Below are 24,722 nucleotides of genomic sequence, written 5' to 3'. Positions count from 1 at the left end.
TACAATGTCTACCTCAAAGCCCATTGAATGTGGCATCCAAGAGAATATTGCATTAATAAAAGCACAGTTGGTTTAAATTCCATAACCATCAGGACCTGGCAAGCCCTCTTTGCCCCGCCTCTTGTTCTGCTATGTCTCCCTCTCCAGATCATCTGCTGATGGAACGTCAGAACAGGCTCAGCTCAAAAGTAACACTGAGAGAGTTGGCTATGTGGTCACATGCCACACTCTTCTGGGGGGTGATACCCTGTGTCTGCTGCTCAGGACCTGATGATGTCAGTTTCTATCTCTTTGGAGGCCTATGAACCCTCGCTCCTATTTCAGTCCCTATTTGTTTTTTTCTTTACAGTTCTTAGTCTCTCACTGTTTTCAAGTTTGCCTTTGCCTTGTACATTGCTTTGCCTTGCTACTTTATACCTCTCTGCACATTATAGAGACTGAGTACCCAGTACTGATGTTCACTGGGGTGGATCTCCTGACAGCCCAAGTGTTTTCAATTTGCTTCCTTGTCCTGACTTCTCATATGTGGTTCATGTTTCCTTCTTGCTTCCAATTCTTCGTTTCTCTCCAGACCACTAGACTATGGGGGTTTTCCCAGTTTCTGCTCACTGTAGCCTTGGTTGTTCACAATATCCCTAGCATTAACCCACATCTCTGTCCTTCCTTTTTCTACATTAAAAGTGTCTGCAACCCTCACCTTCTACCCAGCTCACAGGTGCCCCTTAAAATCCAAAGGACAAGACATCAGAGCTGAATCACACCAAGGGCCCTGCAATGTCCAGCTTCCACTCAGCAGGTATGTTCATAGTGGTTACACACATGATACAACTTTAACATGAAATCAAGGGATGGTGTTTGGGGAATAAGAAGCAGTTCAACTAGTAGGAAAATAATTAAAACCACACGGTCATCTGCTAGCAGCTACTATGAAAGAGTGCATAGTTTTCATATGACATTAGGGTGGAATAGATCCAAAACAGTGCGGATATTGACAAATTCATTAATTAGAGTCATATGCAGAATGCTATTTTGAAGGGGAAAAAAACCATTAGGACGCTTAAGTTAGTAGCTAAGCTTTCTGAGAACTCAGATTCTGTGAAAATAGGAACTAAGGCCAGCCCCTACTGAGAAACAGAAGTGTGTATGATTTACATGGACTTATGAAAAAGTAGAGTACATTTCTATTTCTAACTACCAATTAAAGTGCAAAAAAGAAAATTAAGGTCTATTACTGAAAGAAGTGATCAGAGCGGAGAAGAAAAGTGCAGTTTTAATAGTTTATACTTATAGTTCTGGGATGTTTTATATTTTAATTGTATACCTCTCATGGACAATCTCTCGCTCACCTTTCAGTTATTGTATTTGGTTAATATATGTCTAGAAATGAAATCAGCCTTGGGACATCAGGGCTGGATCTTGTGTCCCTCTGTTTGACAGTTCCCATGTTACCTTTTTACACTAACTTTCATATCTGCTGAATCTAACAGTATTTGATTCTCTTAGTGGTTCCTTTTCTACTAAATGAATATATATATATATATATATATATATATATATATATATATATATATATATAATTAGGAACTTATTTTTATTTTGATTCAGATATCCAAGTTACAACTACAAAGAGCAAGAAATCAATGACTAGAATATTTCTAGGCACCTAAAAAAGGAAATAAATTGGCTTGCAGTGATGGTCTGTTAGTAATGTTTCCCTCTTTTTCCTTCAATTCTATCTCTTCAGCATCTACCTCTGCCTGCAGACAGGTCAGAGGGCAGCCTCCACCTGCGGATTCCTTCGTACAGTCCACTCTTCTGTACAATTAGCCCTCTAACTCCTACAGGGCTTGATTCTCATTTTGGGCCTTCCAGGCCTTATGAAAGCATGGGGTCATGTCCCACCACCTTGTCCTACTGACGTTATTGCACAGATATAACACTTTGTGCCTTAACCCCTGTGGAAGGCACCTTACTATAGGATAACCTGAATTCCTACATTGGGTCCTGGTCTCTCCTCTTGGCCAGTTCTGTTTAACCTCCTCATGAGTGATTAAGAATTTGGACAGGCTCATTCTCAGCCATATCTGCAGCTCCTCATGCGTCCCTTCAATACAGACATCCCCTCATGTCCACCCCAGGCCTCCACTCTTCACAATGTGTGTTCTTCCAGAGCATCCTTGCTCCAGCAATGACCCCATCTACTATTTTTCTGAGATTAATTGAACTCTTGTTATCTCTATTTTTATTTTTATGTTTTTCACAGAGCTCTACCTGTCCCTTTTCCTACTGAACATCTACACAATTATCCCTCCATAGTTTATGGGCAAGCCCAAGTGGGGCCTCTTCCTTCTCTTCAACTCTGCCTACCTCCTGATGGGTTCCTTCTCAACTCTAGTTTATCCCCATAGTTAACAGTCACCACGACCTGCTGGTTTTAACCCAAAATCATTTCAGTTTTATTCTCTCAGCTACTCTCAACCATGACCTACTTCCTGCTCTATAATTATGGAGAAATACAGTCTTCTTGAAGTCATCTCTTTGTCCATTAATTGAAAGTGTGGAGATAAGAGTGTTTACCTAGTACATATATTGTCTGGTACCCAGGAAGGCTTTGAGAAGTGGTAGTGTTGCTGTCTTGTTCCACCCTTACTACAGACCTCTAACTTCCCACATAGCAACAACACTGGTAATCTATGACCCTCTTTCTACCCAGGTTGTCTTACCTTGTCTAATTGCTACTTGCTCCATAAAGTCTTTATTATTGTTGCCCAAATGTAGGGTCAAAGAACAGATCTTCACATTTTAAAAATGCAAAGATTTGTAACACTACTTCCACTAAACAGCTTGTGTGCCTGCTCCTTCTATCCTACCGAAAGTTCCTGATAGCAGGAACGATGCTACTTTCTTCTTTCTAATCCCCGTCATTCAGCCTATCACTTTGAGACTAAAATCCACTCGACCCTAGTTTTGAATAATGGTGCTGAAGGCAGACAAGCAGGAGAGGAGCATGGGAAGGGAATCATACACAGGCTGTGGGAGGGGTGCACAGGTAGGAAGTCCATCTGCTCCAAAAGCAGTCGAGTCGCATCGGCACCAGTCCTCAATGACATCTCCGGTCCCTGAACACCAGAGAGAGCTCATGGTGGCTTCCTGTAAGAGCTGAAAAGAAAAAGCAGAGAGTAAGTGTTAAGAAAACATGGCTGGATGGTCATTACCAAGAGACCTAGTGTCAGGGTCCTATGTGGTCCTAGACCACCTTCAGAGAAAAGACTGTATCACCACAGCACCACCATTCTCTAGTCTGTAGCTATGTCCCAGAAGATGGAATATGGGATAGCCTCAGCTTTGTAGGACATCTGGGATGTCCCTCTCCATTTAGTATAGTAGCTCAGCTCTATAGTTAAGATCTGAAACCTTATAAACCAAATGTGGTGACATATTACTGTAATCCCAGCATTTGGAGGTAGGAGGATCAGAAGTTAGAAGTCAGTTAGACACAAGTGTGAGGCCCATCCTGGTTAGAAATCCTGTCTCAAACATACATACATACATACATACATACATACATACATAACATAAAAAGGAGCTTTCACTTTGAAAGGAAGTCAGTTTCTACTCTGTCTCTCCCTCACTGCACTCGATCACACCTCATACTTTAGGCTCTAGTAGCATTAACTTCTTTAGCTCACATCTCTGGGTGGGTGCCTATGCTATACTTTCCTCTGTATACCCAGAAGCACTCTGCCCTTCTTCAGATGCCTCTCTGTACATCCGTTCCTGCCCTCTCTGTCCTGCTCTTGTCCATCATGGTCCCTCAGCCTGTTTGGTGACCCATTTTGAATGTGTGTGGTTCTGCACTGGATTGTGATTAGACATCTTCCTTTGACTGAATAGGAGAAGCTATGTAACATAAAGGCTAAATTCTGAGTCTGCATCAGTCTTTGTGGCTGAGAACCTTGGCTTTGTCAATCATTACCTGTGACCTTGGACAAGTTACATGAAGCCAGTTTCCACTCTGATAAAAATATCACTTTCCTAATAGGGATGTTGTGACAACTAAGTGAAACAGTCTATGTCAAGTGACAGAATATATGCACTGCACATGATACACATTATTGTCTTTGAATGACAGGGTTGAGTCTTACATAGCACCTTATAAAAATTGCAGTCTTGCATAGTTCTTTACATGAAAGTATTTCATGGAGATGTTTACTGTGGAATAAAAGAACCCAAGATAAAATCGGACCAAAGAGGCAACAGCACTTATGACAGGGGCAGTTCTCTGGCCAAAGAGCAGTTCCTGTGTGAAAGATGACCTCTCAGAGGGCTTGTGCTCCCTCAGCTCAGATATTCTAAGGGTGAAGGTTCTAGGCTATCTATGCTCAGAGCTGGGTCTCTAAGGCACATGGCAGCTTTGGCCTTGGCTTTTCTCCCAGTGCCAGCATGTCCACATTGAGAAACTAGGGAAAGGGGACATCACTGTCTTGTAGAAGTTCAGATCCTAAAATCACAAGAAAAAGAAGAAAGTATGGGAAGGGAATGGAGGAAGAGAGGAAGAGAAGAAAGGGGAAGGAAAAGGGATAGGGCTCTACAAACACCTGTACAAAGAGCTATCTATATTCTAGTCTTTCAAAGTTTAGCATTGATTACTGTGGTGGTTTGAATATACTTGGCCCATGAGAAGTGACAATATTAGGAGGTGTGACCTTGTTGAAATAGGTATGGCTTTGTTGGAGGAAGCGTGTCACTGTGTAGTCGGGTTTTGAGGTCTTCTGGTGCTCAAGCTTGGTCCAGTGCAGAAGAGAGCCTATTCCTGGCTGCCTGCAGAAGATAGTCTCCTTCTGCTGCCTGGGGAACAAGATGTAGAACTCTCAGCTCCTTCTCCAGTACCGCATCTGCCTAGATCCTGCCCTGCTTCCAACCAAGATGATAATGGACTAAAATTTCTGAAGCTGTAAGCCAGACCCAAGTAAATGTTTTCCGTTATTAGAGTTGCCTTAGTCATGATGTCTCTTTACAGCAATAAAATGCTAACTAAGACAGATACTTAAGGCCACGAGCTGGATTGAATAAGGGTCCAACTGACTCCACTCCTGAGACTTAGAGTTTCTAAGAAGTAGGAACTGACTCCTGATCATAGTTATTATTTGTATAGTGTTTCTAATTTGTAAGGCCCATTTACATACTAACTCTTGGGTGGATGGTGATAATGACTTACAGTGAAACTTCTGAGAGTGGTAGTTAGGTACATGTTCAGGGTCACAGGCTAGTGAATGAAGCAGTGTCAGGGAGTGGGCCCTGCATGGCTCATTGGACTTAGGCTCTTCCCAATACCTGCTCTTAATTAACATTGACTCCATCAGCAAGTTCCTCACTTTATACTGTTCTGACTGAGATTCAAATAAAAAAGTGAGCATTTAAAAACTAGGAAGACATACTCTTTAAGATAGACCTACTAAAAGCGCCTGCTGCTTAATGGTGTCTTCAGTCAACACCTGCTTGCTAACCATCTACAAGGGGCCATTTCCTGTGCTAAGCATGAAGGATGCAATGACGCAAAAGAAGACACATATGGTCCCTGCCTGCATAAATTTTCCAGCTAGATAATAAACAAGCAAACCAGATTCGTGTAAATATCCAAATTCCACAATAGGGTTGAGCGGACCTAAGGAAAAGGTGAGGTTCTAGGGTTGCACACAGCAGCAGGAAGCCTCTAAGAGGAGGGAAGGAGACTATTCAGCTGCAAACGAGAATGGAATTCTTCATTTGGGGGAAAAGGGTGGAATTGCAGGACAACATGTGCAGTGAAATAAATAACAGATCAAAATACAGGTGCATTATTTTCTCTAAGATATGGAAGTATAGAAAGAATTGATCTGAAAATAAAAGAGGAAATGTTAAAGTAAGGGGAAGAGGCAAAGGGATGGGGAGGGAGGAATGGAGAGGCAGGGAGGCTGACTGTAACCTAAGGACAATATTAGCTTGTGTGGAAACATCACAATGAAATACATTAAACTGTGTTAATATATACTAATAATTTTACTTTTTAAAGTAACCTGGTCACAAAAAATTGTAGTGATATAGGTAGAATAGCTAACACTAAGAAGTCTGGGTCTTTGATAAAACTGAACTACTAAAACCAACTAGAAATATCAATCTTTCTATAAGAGCCACAAGGCGAAGACTTCTTTGACAGGGAGGTAGGACTGGATTATAGATAGTCTGTAAGGAAGAGTTCCATCTCAAGAACAATGATAAACCAGTATAGCATTTTAAAGATGGAACACAATCAGATTTTTTAATATTAAAAATTATGGCAGGGTAACATGTTATAATTATCTTAAAGCCATTTCTTCAAAAGTTTTGATTGATGCCACTTCATGAGGGTTCCTACTTCTGAATCCTAGGAAGAAGTGAATTCAACAGGTTGAATAAGGGTCTATTATAGCTTGGATATGAAGTTTATTCATCAAAGGAGTCTTGGTTCAAGATGTTGGTATTGCTGAGAAGTGATTGGAAGACTATATGTCACTACACCTGTTGATACATAACTTGTTAGGCATTGGCGAGTAAGCCCTAGTAGGAGAACATAGGTGACCAGGGCTTTGTTTTAAAAGTTATTTATTAATCTTAGAATAGTCTTCTTGAATTCTCTCTGCTTTTTAACTACCATGAGGTAATAAGGCTCCTTCTCCACACACCCCTACTCTCATGATCTTTCACCACACCACAGGCCCATAGCCATGAGGCCAGGCAACCATGGACAAAAATCCGAGGATCTGTGAAATTCCTTACTTTTAAGTTGATTCTGTCGGGTGTTTTGTCACAGCGATGAAAAGCTGACTGTTACATAATAGAAAAGAAGAACCAAAGTGAAACCCTTTTGAAAAGGAAAAAAAGGAAAAATTCCACTATTTTTTAGACCTACAATTTGCCATCCCATACACTCCCTTGGGATTCCATACTTGTTAACAGATGTATTAGAGTCTAGAAAAAATAAACAAACAAAGCAAAACAAAAAAGACAATCCCTCCCAAATGCTAGCTAGTATTTTTCTTAAGGAAGAAAAATCTGATTTTTACTTTATGTTTAGTAATCGAATATTTATTCATCCATTTATTTATTTATTTGGCCGAGTATCAATTATCTACCAGCCCAGGCATTCTGTAGAAGACGAAGCATTTCTCATAGTCTAGAGTGAAGTAAATAACCAAGCAGCAAGTATGATCATAGAAGTTACATACTTTAAGATGTGTACACATACAGAGTCTAAGTTGGGCTGGGAGCATGGCAGAGGTGTCACTGGGAGCTAGTGGCACTTGAACAGAAATGTGGCATGATGGTAGGAGTTTTCCAGTGACAGAAATGTGATGGAGTATACTCTTGGGACAGAGATTTGGAATTCCAGAGGTCTGAATTCATGAAAGAATATGCATTGTGTTTGAGGAGGCACAAAGAGTTAACTTTTGGAGTATAGAATACTAACAACTTAACCACTTATGTGAAGACAGACAGTATCATGAGCATCTTTGTAATGTTGTGCTAAGGACTCTAACTTGTACTCAATCTGAAGACTCATTAAATTACCTTGGTGCCAATATGGCCAGAGGTTCATATTGTACAGTAATTCCAGGTGCTTTAATACAAGGACCAACAAAAAGATTGCTGCAATAAAATGTTTGACATCGGGGCGTGGTGGCACACCCCTTTAATCCCAGCACTTGGGAGGCAGAGGCAGGCAGATTTCTGAGTTCGAGGCCAGCCTGGTCTACAGAGTGAGTTCCAAGACAGCCAGGGCTAAACAGAGAAACCCTGTCTCGAAAAACAAACAAACAAAACAAAACAAAAGTTTGATATTATAGTGAGGAGTTAGGTTGTGATGGGGGTCTCAGATAAGATAATAGATACAGGATATATGTGTTGCTCTTGATGATGGAAATGATACTGGGGAAGACAAGAACAGTGGTTCACTTTAGTGAGAAGATGAGGTCACCAGTGGTATCTGAGATACAAAGTAATAAGGTAAATTTTGTTGGGTTGTTTAAATGGTCTAATCAATTTGTTTATCACAATCACAAATTTACTTGCCAAAAGACAACAGAGATTATCTAGCCCAACACAAGGACAATAGATCAAAGGGGATAGATCCCCTATATATAAGGGGAAGATGAAAACCCACATCGAGTTACCAGTGCCATGCTGAGCACCTGTGCAACCCTTCCCCAGCTTCTGTATCCATTGTCTACATTCTTTGACAGAAATTAAAAATTAAAAGAAAAAGCAGAGTTGCAGAGAGGATGACAAAGGTGGAATATGTCATGTAAAAAGAGAGAGAGAGAGTCTGCCGGTAGTGAGCAAACTCCATCTTAGACTAGCTTGTATATATTTAGAAACTAAAGTACTTAGCATGGGGGCCAGATGGGCAGTGTTTTCCTGAGAAAAGGATGCAGGAGAAGTGCAAGTGTGTTTAGCAACAGGGAATCCAGAGAGGGGCTGCTGGGGTTGAGCTTCCTTAGCATCATGCTTTTGATTGATAGCCCAAGTTCATTGTCTCTCACTGAGCTCTTCTCTGTTCTATAGCTCTGTACACTCTAATTCGAAGGATGACCCTCTGGAGCACAGCTCCTCCTGTATCCAGACTGGTGAACCAGAAAGTTCTTGGTTATCAGATGCAGCAACTTGAGGGGGTACGATGTTAAGTGGGCAAGGGTAGTCCTGTTTTAATACCACCACTCCTTTGGGTGTCCAATGAACCAAGTCCTTCCTTCTTTCAAGTCCCTCTCTCCAAATTCTCCCCCCATAACCATCTTAGATTCAGGATGAAAGTGTAGGCCAACAGGAACCATTTGTCTTTTTGTTTCTGTGGGGGGAAAAACCTGTATTTTCAAACACTCACTGAATTATCTATGGAAGAGGTGGGTAGGTGAGAGAAACACACATGCACAATTCCTCCTGTGAGTCTGAGCAACACCTATGAAACCAACTGTGACTCACCAGGTGTCTCTTCAAAGAGAAAAAAGGAAGCAATTATCACCCCACCTGGATGGGCCTTCGCTCCTCAGGTAAGCTGTTCCCCTGGCATTCGCCTTGCAGATAGTCTCAGAAACCTCACATTCAGGAGCCTTTCTTTTTCAAGTTTGGCATGGCTGGTGTATTTGTGTGTATGCTGCCTTACTATATAGCCTGTAGGCTAAAGGAAGAAGTCACTCACTGTCTCTGCTCCTCCCAACCCCGCACCTGAATCTTACGGGATCACACATTTTCTCCTAAGAGCTTTAGGGACAGAGAGGTAAAGAAAAAAAGAATGTTTGGGAAATGTCATGGCTTTCCAGCATAATAAAACATGGGAGGAACAGCACAGATGTGTTTTGTCCTTTAAGCCTGTGATGAGCAGGGTACCAGGACCTTCCAGGCTGAGGCTGATAGGGCCTTCCTCTGGGACCTGTATTTTACATGCCCTTCTAGTCAAGATGCAGTTGGTTCTAGGTTGGGAGATCAGTTAGGTTGGTTCACCTGCTCCAAGGGGGTGGGGGGAGACAGAGATGAGTGTCCTTATACCATGCCCCCTTGGAAAAGGTATTACAATGACTTTGGTGATTGCATGTGCTTTGCTAACTATTTCCTTCCAGCCCTTTGTCCTCAACTTCAATAGTGACACCTGGATGGTATTATTGTGGGTATTAAAGAACGCATTGATTTGATTTGACTTAATATGTAAACATGCAAATCTAAACAAACTAGGTGCCACTCTTAGCTGAACAAAACGATTCTGCAGCTGGGTTGCTGTGTGGAGAAAGTTCTTGTTTTTTGGTACCTTCCAGAACCAAGCATCTCAGCCCTCTTACCCTCTGGGTCTGGTTATTGGTCACCAGTTCATAGATGGGGGATGCTCTGGTCACTTCCAGTAGAACTGGCTCAGCAGGGGTTTCAGGGCTGGATGTCACATGACATAAAGGACAGGATGAGGGACACCGTCCCTTGCTCTGGCACTCCATCCGGACTCCAGCTGCCATTCGCTTGGTGCCAGAGTCTGACAGGCTAGCGATGTATTCTGGGAATGTCAGCACCTTGGGATCCCTTTCCCGCTCCTCCGACTCATCAGATGGAGAGTTGCCTGCCAGACACAAGAAAGAGGAACAGTGAGGGAGGCAAGATAGCAAGGATTGCCATGACTTGGTGGCTCCTGAGTTCTGAGGTCTAACCTTGAGAATTTGGAAAGTGCCACTGAGAAAGGAAACACTGTCACTCTTCTTAATTAGGGGCACACATCTTCCCAGTGACATAGAGAGTTGGAAATGGCCTTTCAAGTATGAGAATAGGTTGTTTCTTTTCTGAGAATCACTGGCTCCACTGATCCACATGGAGGGATGTGTCTGTGATACATCCAATTCCCAGAAAGCAGATGATAGCAGCAGTGACCACTCTATGCCTTGGCTTCTTCATAGCTCCCACCTCTAGTGTTATTAAATGGATGAATAACAAAATGATTTGAAGACACACATGATTTCTAACATGCAGGCAGCACTCAGCACCACATTCTTGGTCACAATTACAACTGAGGTTTATGGAGCCTTTCTAGGGCATTGGGATTGACTCGAGATCTCCTTCTACCATCCTCACCATTGCCAAAAGTCTACCATTGTACCCATTTCTATATACCAAGAAAGGAAAATATCATCAAGGTCACAAAGGTAGCAGATTGTGAAACTTGGTATTTGAACCCAGTGCTATCTGACTCCAAAGTGTTTAAGTCATAGAGCAAAGCCAGCATTTCTTGGCTGTATAGTTAACTCATGTGTTGAGAATGCAGAGGAAAGTTTGTCATGTTCAGAAAGATTTTTTTCACTGTTGTTTGCCACTTAGAAGTTAGCTACACAAACTCTTGATCTATTTTTGGTGACAAACATGAGACGAGCCTACTAGAGAATAATGGTTTGTTCCCCACACAAGAAAGCACCATTTTCTCTTTCTTCCTTCAGTCCTCCTGTTTACCCATTTAACTCATTATCTATAAAGGACTCTGTGGGCAGAATCCTCCAGATTTCATAAGCTATTTCTGACAGTTGGTGTCCCAAACAGGAAATGATTTTGGAGAGACTGCTGTGCCTTCAGAGATGGTGGGTACACAGAATTTCTGGTCTCCACTGGGTGCATTAAGAATGTCATACTTGAAGGGACATGGTCTGAACTGGTTGAAAGGTCTCACAAAGTGGTTCCAGGAGGTCATTGGGTGATATGACTCACTGACTTAGAAAAGCACATGTTCTCTCCTCAGGGGTATTGGGAGCACTGTCTAGGCCTTCTCTTAACTTGCTGTGTAACATGGGCCCATGTGGGAATATGGTGAGTGTAGTGGCCATTCCTGGTTGTCAACTTGACTATATTTGGAATGAACTACAATCCAGAATTGGAAGAAGGGAGTCTAGCTCGAGCTCTTGCTCCTTCGCCTGCTTGCTGCGTGAGACTGAGTAACTGCTAGATCCTTGGACTTCCATTCACAGCTGCGACTGAACCATTGTTGGGAATTGGGCTGCCGACTGTAAGTCATCAATAAATTCCTTTACTATCTAGAGACTATCCATAAGTTCTGTGACTCTAGAGAACCCTGACTAATACAGTGAGGTTCCCACTGTTTTTGATTCCCAAATGAATAGCACTATGTGAACGAGACACTCTTACCCAGCTACTCTTGGAATGTGACTTCTCTTGTGTGTGAAGGCACAGGACACACTCAGAGACTATGGGAGTCAGTCTATTTAACATTTATATTTTACTTAACTATAGATCCAGGATTGAGCTACAGACCCTCCTGGATTATAGGAAAACTAGACAATGGCGCACACACACACACACACACACACACACACACACACACACACACACACACAAACACACACACACACACACACACACACACACACACACACACACACACACACACACACATCGAAAGTCAAAAATGATAATATCAGATAGAGAGCAGACTAACCAACCTCAAATCACTTCACCCAAGGATTTATCCTTATGAACATTTAGGCCTCTGCATCTCAGTCATAGCTCCACACTTTATCTTAGGCTAAGAATAGATTGCTAGCAGCATTTGAAAAGTCCATAGACCAGCCAAGCCTTTCTGCACCCCATTTTTTGATCTGATTTCTTGTCTTCTTCACACTGCTGAGTGACTGGTCAAAGTAGGTGGAGGTGGAGTAAGGTCTTTGGACAATATCTGGTATCTTTGAAGAATCTTCATGAGGTTGGGAGCCTTTTCCTCTTTGGCTCTAATCACATTATCATCAGAGACATTTCTGTAGGGAGCCACAGCCCTCCTTTGTTGAGACTCCATTAGGAACACTTGCAAACCTACAATATGATCACTAGATGGTGGTAGTTGATCGAAAATGACTATGTTCGGCACTGTGAGACCACACCAGAGAAAATAAAATTTCAGAATCCTAAGGGTGGTGTGGGTATCTCAACATTTTTATGGCTCTTTTTTTCCTAACATACAATAAAAACTAAAAAGCAAAACAATTACAAATTATATACCTCATAACTTCACGAAAAAATATGAAATCCAGGTGACAATGACAGGATAACTGAAAAAAAGCTCACAAGAAAAATTTTTTAAAAGAATTCTCTCCAAATATCCTTAATTTTGAGTAAAAAAAAAGTTACTTCAAATGTGAAGTAATATGCCAACGTATTTCTTTTCTTTCACCTTTAAGCAAATTTTCCTAGGTCACTATCTAGGTGAATTGTGTTGAAATATACCACCAGGGGGCACTGTAACGTGAGTCCTCTGTAAGGCATTAACTTCCCTGCCCTCCAGCTGGCCATCATTAAAGCTTGTAATTGCTGTGAACAAGAGGGGCTGCTCCCCTTGTTGCTGTCTTCTGGCAATGCCAATTAAATTCAAGATGCAGTTAGTCCCTGTCAACACTCGTCCACCCTACAGTCTTGGCAAGTTTAGAGACTACAGTAGGGTGACTGAGAAGAGCCAGGAGGCAGAGATGATAGGGGTTTCCAAATGCTCCTGCTTTGCTTTTTTCTTCAGGACCTTAGTCTACATCTTCCACCCCCAGCCCCCAAATCAGGACCACATATCAGGTCCCTGCTGGAGGCCCAGGCCAAGGCCAGTATACCTCGCTAACATCATGCTCACATGAGATGGAACTGTCTAGAAAGAGGCTGGATTTATACAGAGCAATGAACAGTAAACTCCCCAAAGCCATCTATTCAGTCTCCAGCCAAGAACAGACATGTGCATGAGAGAGATTTTTCAAAGAGGAAATGCATTTTCTATGTGCAGTTAAAGATACAGTTGGGAAATACTCCTTAAAATGATGGAGTCCGTTGATGAAAGCCCACATAAATCTCCCTTACCCCAAAGAGAATGCCACCATTCACTGCAAGGGAATGAATAGCTCAGATATGAAGCTCTTCAGGAGAGCCTGCTCTCTGCTGGTGGAAAGGTGGGAAGAGGGAAAGCCACTTTATCGCCTATGACTCAGTGGACCCCCTCTTCCTATTGGCTACTCCTATTGCCATCTTTGGAATATTTCTCCATCCTCTGGCACCTAGGTAGAGATGATCCTGGTATCTGAAATACCGTGATGCTTCTTAGGAAAGTAACTATCTACTTCAGTAGACACGCAGTCTTTGAACAAACGAAACAATTTACAGTTAAGGTCTTGGAAGATGATGACCGGCAAGTGTGTCATCTGACAAAAAAACAAACAGAAACCAAACCAAACCAAACAACAACATCAAACCAATACACTTATGGCTCCTCACCACTAGTTTTGCAGAATCCATGCTTTTGTTCTCAGGGAGGTCTTCCTGTCTGGCTGTAACACTTAGCTTTCTTACAAATAGAGGAATATTCAACCTGGAATGTAGTTAACAACCCTAAAACTGCAAAGCATTTTGCAAATACAGTTTGCTATAAATAAGTGCCATTTGCTTTAGGCTAAATCTGTATCCTCGAGCATACAGTGGATGAGTTTCCCCAATAGAATATCATGGTATGAGAATATTGGCATCCTTAATGCTCAGAATCTCACTGTGTATGTGCACATGGCCTTAGGCATGTACATATTGACCCACCTCCATTCAGAAGCGTATTACAATGATGAAAGTGACCAAGTCTTTCTCATGCAGGCTCTGCTCTGCCTGTGTGAACTCACAGGTCACAAAGGTGAATTACTTGTTGTGAAGTAAATTGGTACAATTCCTGTAGGATTCTGAGGACTGCTTAAAAATCTCTCTCCTGAGTTGGTGCCTAAGGCAATGAGATGCTAATGACATCACAGCTAGAACTACACAGGCAGTTCATTAGGCAGCAAAGAAATCAAATGCAAACTAATCAGATTACAGCTTTGGGGGAGAGCTTCAGATACATGCAAAGAAGGTTGACATGGGCCAATGAAGTACAGCTCAGCAAGCTGTACGGGAAGACTGCCCACCCACAGCCAGTACAACAGGACTCACCCCAACATTTACCCCTATCTACTGTGTGAGCCATCATTCCAAGTTATCTGACTCACATTGCCCTCATTTCAGGTCTTCCAAGTAGAGGAACCCAACCTGGATTGTTGTTAATAACCCTAAAATAGGTTCCAGTCAGTCTCTTCAAGTGGTTAATATCTTTGGAAAGACTTTGGAAAGCCTGTTGGGACTTGAACTGAACCCCTAGTCATGTCATGAACACATATTCTCTGAGACTCAAATCTTAACTACAAAGGACATACATGGAGCAATTCCTATTGTTCCAGATGTCTGATGATAGCCTCCTGAAGTCAGGAACAGTGCCATTCTCACCTTTGATTTTCATTTCCCTAGTTTATCTTTTGTCTGTATCTATATGTGTATCTAGATGTATCTAGATCTATCATCATCCTTTCTGTCTATAACTTCATTCTTTGTGTATCCTGGGATAATTATCCTAAGCTCCAAGCATAGGCATGAATGATTACAAAACATCAAGCTTAAATAGAAGCAAGCATTTGGCAAACAGTTCTCCTGTCCCTTACAAGGTCCTCTAGGAATCAAGTGAAAAATGTAAGGCATTACTGTGGTAGCAGCTAACTGTGACTTGGCTGTGACTCCAGCCAAGTTCTCTTCCCTAAGTAGCAAAGCCTGTTAGGGCACCCACTTATACAGGTTACATGATGTCATACCCAAGGTCCCCCTATTTGTGGCCACCATCTCCTCCATACTCTCTTGGCAGCCTCTTTGCACATCTCAGCTCGACAGAAGGGACAGATGATGCCCCAGTTGCTGAAACAGCTCAACTCAAATTCCCTATAACTCCCTTCCTCCCCTACCCCTCTTTCTCTCCCAGGATCAGCCTGCACACAAGGACCACTCCAGGTTCTCGGCTCTCATCCATCAATTCCTAGTAGCTCCAAGCAAGCAACCTACTTAAATAATGAAAATCGTTGGTTCCCATCTGACTGATGTATTCAGAAAAACAAAACAAAACAACAACATGCAACAAGAGTGTCGTGTGTGTGTGTGTGTGTGTGTGTGTGTGTGTGTGTGTATTTTTCTCACTGAATATGTGTATGTCTGTCTGTTCTTCCCTCCCTCTCCATGCCCCCAACATTCATTTAATATTAAATTACATTCTCACCCCAGCCTGTATCCTTTCCTCCATGTACAATATCATAAAAGGAAATTATCAGTTTTAAACCTACTCTGCAGATGACTTCGGTTGTAGGTTCTTTCCTTTATCTCTTCTCAGATGGATGACCTAGGTAAGGTTTCATGGCCTTCTAGAGTCTAGAATTCCTTGTATGAAAAGTAGAAATGTCTAGACCGATTGATTCTTCACCAATACAACCTAAAGCACAACAGCATGGTGATACATGCCTGAAATTACAGCACGTGTACGACAGAGGCAGAAAGATCAGAAGTCTAGAGCCATTCTTTGGTATGGGATCAGTACAAGAATCTGTCTCCAAACACCAAAACAAAACAAGCAAAACTGCAAACCGCAAAGTCAATCTTGAACAGTCCTTGGGACCCAGCAAGTGTACTGTCTGTCAATTCATTAACTCTGACTCTGCTTGTCCACTTACCCTGTTCTGCCTACAGCCAACATCACAATATGCTGAGTGACACTGCCTTGCTCTCCAGTACAATACCTCATAGTATCCAAAACAAATATTTATTCAATGATGAGAGTGTTTATTGACTAATGAAACCTTTTCCAATGAGCTGTATATAAAGTGATTATGTCCTGTCTTCTTCAAATGCCAACTAGACATCTGAGCTTTAATTAACTTGGAGCACTGTTGTTCTAGGTTCATTTGAAATGTTCTAGATTTGACTGAAATAGTGGGGTAACTGAGTGGTTTCCACTATTCTCAGGTATAATGGATTGTTCAGAGACAACTCGGTTACCAAGATTTAGGTAAATACTGTAGAAATTTCACTCTCCAAACATTTAAACTGTATGTGTGCATATCCATGTTTATTTACTGGAGAAGTGAGGATTTGGGCTTAAGATGGGAATATGCAGCACAGTCAGCTCTGGTGCAGAAGTACAGCACTTTTTAAAATGTGGTTAGAAAATCTGAGGAGTTCTCTCAAATGATGTCTTTAGGTAGCAAAAGGTCAGGATTGATGGCCCAGGGCCCAGCAAATGTACCCAAGGACTGTATGGAAAGGAAAGCACCAGGACGGGAGGGGAAGGGAGGGCAGTTCTGGGTAGACCTGGGGAACAGAGGCATTCCAGGCAGACTGGGCGTTTGGCCTCACATGTGATTGTTCTCCAGTGCGGAGAGATAGCTGGACTCTAACAACTGACATAAGGAAGGGAAACACCTGGAAAACTCTACTTCATACAGTTTTCTCAATCTCACAGGCTCAGCCTGCACACAAGGACCACTCCAGGTTCTCGGCTCTCATCCATCAATTCCCAGTAGCTCCAAGCAAGCAACCTACTTAAATAATGGAAATCGTTGGTTCCCATCTGACTGATGTATTCAGAAAAACAAAACAAAACAAACAACAACATGCAACAAGAGTCTATTCTTGTCCTTTTCTACAAATGAATCCTACAAAGAATCTTTCTTCAGAGTGTATGCATTCTTTTGTTCTAACATTAATATCATAGTACATTTCAGACTCAGTCCTTTGATATTTCATCAGAAAATTTCTAGAGATAGTGCCTCTTTGCTATCATCAGACCCTGCAGCCAGTCCCTGGAGAGCAATATCCAAGGCTGTGGTGGAGTATCTGTCATCAGATGCCCACTGACCACTTCATAAAGTGCCAACAGCTGGGGTACCCAAGGAACGATGTCTTCTGGAAGCAGATTTTTGTTTAATTGACACTTACCCAGAAAAAAAAATGCTTACTTTTTCTGCAGTCCTTGTTGACATTTTTCTTTTCTAAAAATGCAGTGTTCCAATTTCCTGCCTGCTTCATAAAGCATTGCCTACCAAACAGAATTAAACCTTTCCCCCAAGTGCCTCCAGGTGATGTTTTTGTTCATCAATTATGACTATGCAGATTTGGAAGTTAGAGGAGACAGAAATAAAATGGCATCAATGCCCCAATGCCTTTTAAAAATTGATAGATAACACAATGTTATAATTTCTTAAGCTAATCCCCTTTTCGTGGGCTTGTTTTCTAACAAATCAGTGTGGGCTTGAGGTCCCTAGCTAATTAGGTTCGTGTTAAATTTAGATTTGATGTAGGTACAGTATTCAGTTTTTGCCAAAAGCTGTTAGTCAGCTTTGGCATGGAAGCGGTGAATTCAATAATAAATGCTCTAATTTACCAAGCATCCCATGATGCCTCCTTGGGTCAATGACAATGACATTGGGGTCAAAGTTCAGTCAATAAAAGTGTATGGTATTTATCAGTGAACTATAAGACAAACACCAAAATAACCTTTAAAATAAATCTGTAACCTCCACCTGCACCCTTCTTTTAAAAAAATCACAATTTTTGTGTAAAGAAATAAAAGTGAAGTTAACTCAGCCAGGTAAGCAACTTTTTTTCTGGAGAGTTTCTGGAAATCATCTCTGCACAGCCCATACATCTCAGGAGGGGTAAGGATCAAATCCAAGAATTGCTGGGAAGCCCTAAAGATTTTGCTGCAAAAACAAACTCCCCGATTCAGCCGCACTGTTAGTCCCCAGTGTGCCTGAAGCTGTCTTATGCTATATTGCACTTGTCATGGCTCATGCCCAGTGCTCCACACTTGAATGTATTCAAGTCAATGAATGCACAGGAATAGAAAGAAGCAACAGAAATTATGTCCATCCACTATCTAAAAACCCCAAAGGATAATCTAAACTTTAAGATTCACCACATGGGCAACCCAAAGAATTTAAACCGATCTTGGTCCGGGACCTGCTGAACTTAGGAAATTAGTCTGAACAGGTGAGAGGGTGCGCCAGAGAACCTGACAGCCTCTGGAACAGGCAGAAGCACAGAGGGGCTGAGGCAGCACCCTGTGTGGGCCGGGGACAGCCGGCCACCTTCCGGACCGGAGGACAGGTGCCCGCCCGGCTGGGGAGGCGACCTAAGCCACAGCAGCAGCGGTCGCCATCTTGGTCCCGGGACTCCAAGGAACTTAGGAATTTAGTCTGCTTAGGTGAGAGTCTGTACCACCTGGGAACTGCCAAAGCAACACACTGTCTGAGAAAGGTCCTGTTTTGGGCCTTCTTCTTCGGCCAGGAGGAGGTCCAAATACAAGATATCTGCGCACCTTCCCTGTAAGAGAGCTTGCCAGCAGAGAGTGCTCTGAGCACTGAAACTCAGAGGAGAGAATCTGTCTCCCAGGTCTGCTGATAGACGGTAACAGAATCACCAGAAGAACAATCTATAAACAGAGTCAACTATAACTACTAACTCCAGAGATTACCAGATGGCGAAAGGTAAACGGAGGAATCTTACTAACAGGAACCAAGACCACTCACCATCACCAGAACCCAGCACACCCACTTCGCCCAGTCCAGGGAACCCCAACACACCTGAGAACCTAGACCTAGATTTAAAAGCATATCTCATGATGATGGTAGAGGACATCAAGAAGGACTTTAATAAATCACTTAAAGAAATACAGGAGAACACTGCTAAAGAGTTACAAGTCCTTAAAGAAAAACAGGAAAACACAATCAAACAGGTAGAAGTCCTTACAGAAAAAGAGGAAAAAACATACAAACAGGTGATGGAAATGAACAAAACCATACTAGACCTAAAAAGGGAAGTAGACACAATAAAGAAAACTCAAAGCGAGGCAACACTAGAGATAGAAACCCTAGGAAAGAAATCTGGAACCATAGATTTGAGCATCAGCAACAGAATACAAGAGATGGAAGAGAGAATCTCAGGTGCAGAAGATTCCATAGAGAACATCGGCACAACAATCAAAGAAAATGGAAAATGCAAAAAGATCCTAACTCAAAATATCCAGGAAATCCAGGACACAATAAGAAGACCAAACGTACGGATAATAGGAGTGGATGAGAATGAAGATTTTCAACTCAAAGGTCCAGCAAACATCTTCAACAAAATTATTGAAGAAAACTTCCCAAATCTAAAGAATGAGATGCATATGAACATACAAGAAGCCTACAGAACTCCAAATAGACTGGACCAGAAAAGAAATTCCTCCCGACACATAATAATCAGAACATCAAATGCACTAAATAAAGATAGAATACTAAAAGCAGTAAGGGAAAAAGGTCAAGTAACATATAAAGGCAAGCCTATCAGAATTACACCAGATTTTTCACCAGAGACTATGAAAGCCAGAAGAGCCTGGACAGATGTTATACAGACACTAAGAGAACACAAACTGCAGCCCAGGCTACTATACCCAGCCAAACTCTCAATTATCATAGAGGGAGAAACCAAAGTATTCCACGACAAAACCAAATTCACGCATTATCTCTCCACGAATCCAGCCCTTCAAAGGATAATAACAGAAAAAAACCAATACAAGAACGGGAACAACGCCCTAGAAAAAACAAGAAGGTAATCCCTCAACAAACCTAAAAGAAGACAGCCACAAGAACAGAATGCCACCTTTAACAACTAAAATAACAGGAAGCAACAATTACTTTTCCTTAATATCTCTTAACATCAATGGTCTCAACTCGCCAATAAAAAGACATAGACTAACAAACTGGCTACACAAACAAGACCCAACATTTTGCTGCTTACAGGAAACTCATCTCAGAGAAAAAGATAGACACTACCTCAGAATGAAAGGCTGGAAAACAATTTTCCAAGCAAATGGTATGAAGAAACAAGCAGGAGTAGCCATCCTAATATCTGATAAGATTGACTTCCAACCCAAAGTCATCAAAAAAGACAAGGAGGGACACTTCATTCTCATCAAAGGTAAAATCCTCCAAGAGGAACTCTCAATTCTGAATATCTATGCTCCAAATACAAGAGCAGCCACATTCACTAAAGAAACTTTAGTAAAGCTCAAAGCACACATTGCGCCTCACACAATAATAGTGGGAGACTTCAACACACCACTTTCACCAATGGACAGATCATGGAAACAGAAACTAAACAGGGACACACTGAAACTAACAGAAGTGATGAAACAAATGGATCTGACAGATATCTACAGAACATTTTACCCTAAAACAAAAGGATATACCTTCTTTTCAGCACCTCATGGTACCTTCTCCAAAATTGACCACATAATAGGTCACAAATCAGGCCTCAACAGATTCAAAAATATTGAAATTGTCCCATGTATCCTATCAGATCACCATGCACTAAGGCTGATCTTCAATAACAAAATAAATAACAGAAAGCCAACATTCACATGGAAACTGAACAACACTCTTCTCAATGATACCTTGGTCAAGGAAGGAATAAAGAAAGAAATTAAAGACTTTTTAGAGTTTAATGAAAATGAAGCCACAACGTACCCAAACCTTTGGGACACAATGAAAGCATTTCTAAGAGGGAAACTCATAGCTATGAGTGCCTTCAAGAAAAAACGGGAGAGAGCACATACTAGCAGCTTGACAACACATCTAAAAGCTCTAGAAAAAAAGGAAGCAAATTCACCCAAGAGGAGTAGACGGCAGGAAATAATCAAACTCAGGGGTGAAATCAACCAAGTGGAAACAAGAAGAACTATTCAAAGAATTAACCAAACGAGGAGTTGGTTCTTTGAGAAAATCAACAAGATAGATAAACCCTTAGCTAGACTCACTAAAGGGCACAGGGACAAAATCCTAATTAACAAAATCAGAAATGAAAAGGGAGACATAACAACAGATCCTGAAGAAATCCAAAACACCATCAGATCCTTCTACAAAAGGCTATACTCAACAAAACTGGAAAACCTGGACGAAATGGACAAATTTCTGGACAGATACCAGGTACCAAAGTTGAATCAGGATCAAGTTGACCTTCTAAACAGTCCCATATCCCCTAAAGAAATAGAAGCAGTTATTAATAGTCTCCCAGCCAAAAAAAGCCCAGGACCAGACGGGTTTAGTGCAGAGTTCTATCAGACCTTCAAAGAAGATCTAACTCCAGTTCTGCACAAACTTTTTCACAAGATAGAAGTAGAAGGTATTCTACCCAACTCATTTTATGAAGCCACTATTACTCTGATACCTAAACCACAGAAAGATCCAACAAAGATAGAGAACTTCAGACCAATTTCTCTTATGAACATCGATGCAAAAATCCTTAATAAAATTCTCGCTAACCGAATCCAAGAACACATTAAAGCAATCATCCATCCTGACCAAGTAGGTTTTATTCCAGGGATGCAGGGATGGTTTAATATACGAAAATCCATCAATGTAATCCATTATATAAACAAACTCAAAGACAAAAACCACATGATCATCTCGTTAGATGCAGAAAAAGCATTTGACAAGATCCAACACCCATTTATGATAAAAGTTCTGGAAAGATCAGGAATTCAAGGCCAATACCTAAACATGATAAAAGCAATCTACAGCAAACCAGTAGCCAACATCAAAGTAAATGGAGAGAAGCTGGAAGCAATCCCACTAAAATCAGGGACTAGACAAGGCTGCCCACTTTCTCCCTACCTTTTCAACATAGTACTTGAAGTATTAGCCAGAGCAATTCGACAACAAAAGGAGATCAAGGGGATACAAATTGGAAAAGAGGAAGTCAAAATATCACTTTTTGCAGATGATATGATAGTATATATAAGTGACCCTAAAAATTCCAACAGAGAACTCCTAAACCTGATAAACAGCTTCGGTGAAGTAGCTGGATATAAAATTAACTCAAACAAGTCAATGGCCTTTCTCTACACAAAGAATAAACAGGCTGAGAAAGAAATTAGGGAAACAACACCCTTCTCAATAGCCACAAATAATATAAAATATCTCGGCGTGACTCTAACGAAGGAAGTGAAAGATCTGTATGATAAAAACTTCAAGTCCCTGAAGAAAGAAATTAAAGAAGATCTCAGAAGATGGAAAGATCTCCCATGCTCATGGATTGGCAGGACCAACATTGTAAAAATGGCTATCTTGCCAAAAGCAATCTACAGATTCAATGCAATCCCCATTAAAATTCCAACTCAATTCTTCAACGAATTAGAAGGAGCAATTTGCAAATTCATCTGGAATAACAAAAAACCGAGGATAGCAAAAACTCTTCTCAAGGATAAAAGAACCTCTGGTGGAATCACCATGCCTGACCTAAAGCTTTACTACAGAGCAATTGTGATAAAAACTGCATGGTACTGGTATAGAGACAGACAAGTGGACCAATGGAATAGAATTGAAGACCCAGAAATGAACCCACACACCTATGGTCACTTGATCTTTGACAAGGGAGCCAAAACCATCCAGTGGAAGAAAGACAGCATTTTCAACAATTGGTGCTGGCACAACTGGTTGTTATCATGTAGAAGAATGCGAATCGATCCATACTTATCTCCTTGTACTAAGGTCAAATCTAAGTGGATCAAGGAACTTCACATAAAACCAGAGACACTGAAACTTATAGAGGAGAAAGTGGGGAAAAGCCTTGAAGATATGGGCACAGGGGAAAAATTCCTGAACAGAACAGCAATGGCTTGTGCTGTAAGATCGAGAATTGACAAATGGGACCTAATGAAACTCCAAAGTTTCTGCAAGGCAAAAGACACTGTCTATAAGACAAAAAGACCACCAACAGACTGGGAAAGGATCTTTACCTATCCTAAATCAGATAGGGGACTAATATCCAACATATATAAAGAACTCAAGAAGGTGGACCTCAGAAAATCAAATAACCCCCTTAAAAAATGGGGCTCAGAACTGAACAAAGAATTCTCACCTGAGGAATACCGAATGGCAGAGAAGCACCTGAAAAAATGTTCAACATCCTTAATCATCAGGGAAATGCAAATCAAAACAACCCTGAGATTCCACCTCACACCAGTGAGAATGGCTAAGATCAAAAATTCAGGTGACAGCAGATGCTGGCGAGGATGTGGAGAAAGAGGAACACTCCTCCATTGTTGGTGGGATTGCAGGCTTGTACAACCACTCTGGAAATCAGTCTGGCGGTTCCTCAGAAAATTGGACATAGTACTACCGGAGGATCCAGCAATACCTCTCCTGGGCATATATCCAGAAGAAGCCCCAACTGGTAAGAAGGACACATGCTCCACTATGTTCATAGCAGCCTTATTTATAATAGCCAGAAACTGGAAAGAACCCAGATGCCCCTCAACAGAGGAATGGATACAGAAAATGTGGTACATCTACACAATGGAGTACTACTCAGCTATTAAAAAGAATGAATTTATGAAATTCCTAGCCAAATGGATGGACCTGGAGAGCATCATCCTGAGTGAGGTAACACAATCACAAAGGAACTCACACAATATGTACTCACTGATAAGTGGATACTAGCCCAAAACCTAGGATACCCACGATATAAGATACAATTTCCTAAACACATGAAACTCAAGAAAAATGAAGACTGAAGTGTGGACACTATGCCCCTCCTTAGAAGTGGGAACAAAACACCCATGGAAGGAGTTACAGAAACAAAGTTTGGAGCTGAGATGAAAGGATGGACCATGTAGAGACTGCCATATCCAGGGATCCACCCCATAATCAGCATCCAAACGCTGACACCATTGCATATACTAGCAAGATTTTATCGAAAGGACCCAGATGTAGCTGTCTCTTGTGAGACTATGCCGGGGCCTAGCAAACACAGAAGTGGATGCTCACAGTCAGCTAATGGATGGATCACAGGGCTCCCAATGGAGGAGCTAGAGAAAGTACCCAAGGAACTAAAGGGATCTTCAACCCTATAGGTGGAACAACATTATGAACTAACCAGTACCCCTGAGCTCTTGACTCTAGCTGCATATGTATCAAAAGATGGCCTAGTCGGCCATCACTGGAAAGAGAGGCCCATTGGACACGCAGACTTTGTGTGCCCCGGTACAGGGGAACGCCAGGGCCAAAGGGGGGGAGTGGGTGGGTAGGGGAGTGGGGGTGGGTGGGTAAGGGGGACTTTTGGCATAGCATTGGAAATGTAAATGAGCTAAATACCTAATAAAAAAAATGAAAAAAAAAAAAAAAATAAAAGCACAACATGAATCTGAAAAAAAAAAAAAAAAAAAAGAATTTAAACCTTAGCCAGATTATCCAGAATGGTTTGCTAACTGTCCCCATGGGGATGAGAATGTGGGAGGCTGGGCTGAAGCCATAGTCACTGAGACCTAGAAACAG

General features: G+C 41.6%; 1 protein-coding gene across 4 annotated transcripts in view; it reads right to left on the bottom strand.

Moving 5' to 3' along the window:
- Positions 1–24,722, bottom strand: part of Astn1 (astrotactin 1) — a 329,685-nt gene that overhangs the window by 24,633 nt on the left and 280,330 nt on the right. For 2 of the 4 annotated variants that reach the window (XM_011238739.3, XM_011238740.2), the window contains exons 17-19: positions 9,846–10,114; positions 6,796–6,843; positions 3,026–3,159 (exon numbers count right to left, since the gene is read on the bottom strand). In XM_011238739.3, the coding sequence (XP_011237041.1) occupies positions 3,026–3,159; positions 6,796–6,843; positions 9,846–10,114 (451 nt within the window). The remainder of the gene's footprint in view (positions 1–3,025; positions 3,160–6,795; positions 6,844–9,845; positions 10,115–24,722) is intronic. The other 2 variants (NM_001205204.1, NM_007495.4) reach the window with 1 other exon arrangement.

The sequence above is a fragment of the Mus musculus genome, chromosome 1 (genome assembly GCF_000001635.26).
Source record: "Mus musculus strain C57BL/6J chromosome 1, GRCm38.p6 C57BL/6J".
NCBI classification, from domain to species: domain Eukaryota; kingdom Metazoa; phylum Chordata; class Mammalia; order Rodentia; family Muridae; genus Mus; species Mus musculus.
The sequence above is the reverse complement of the archived record's forward strand: the minus strand, read 5'-3'. Positions and strand labels throughout refer to the sequence as shown.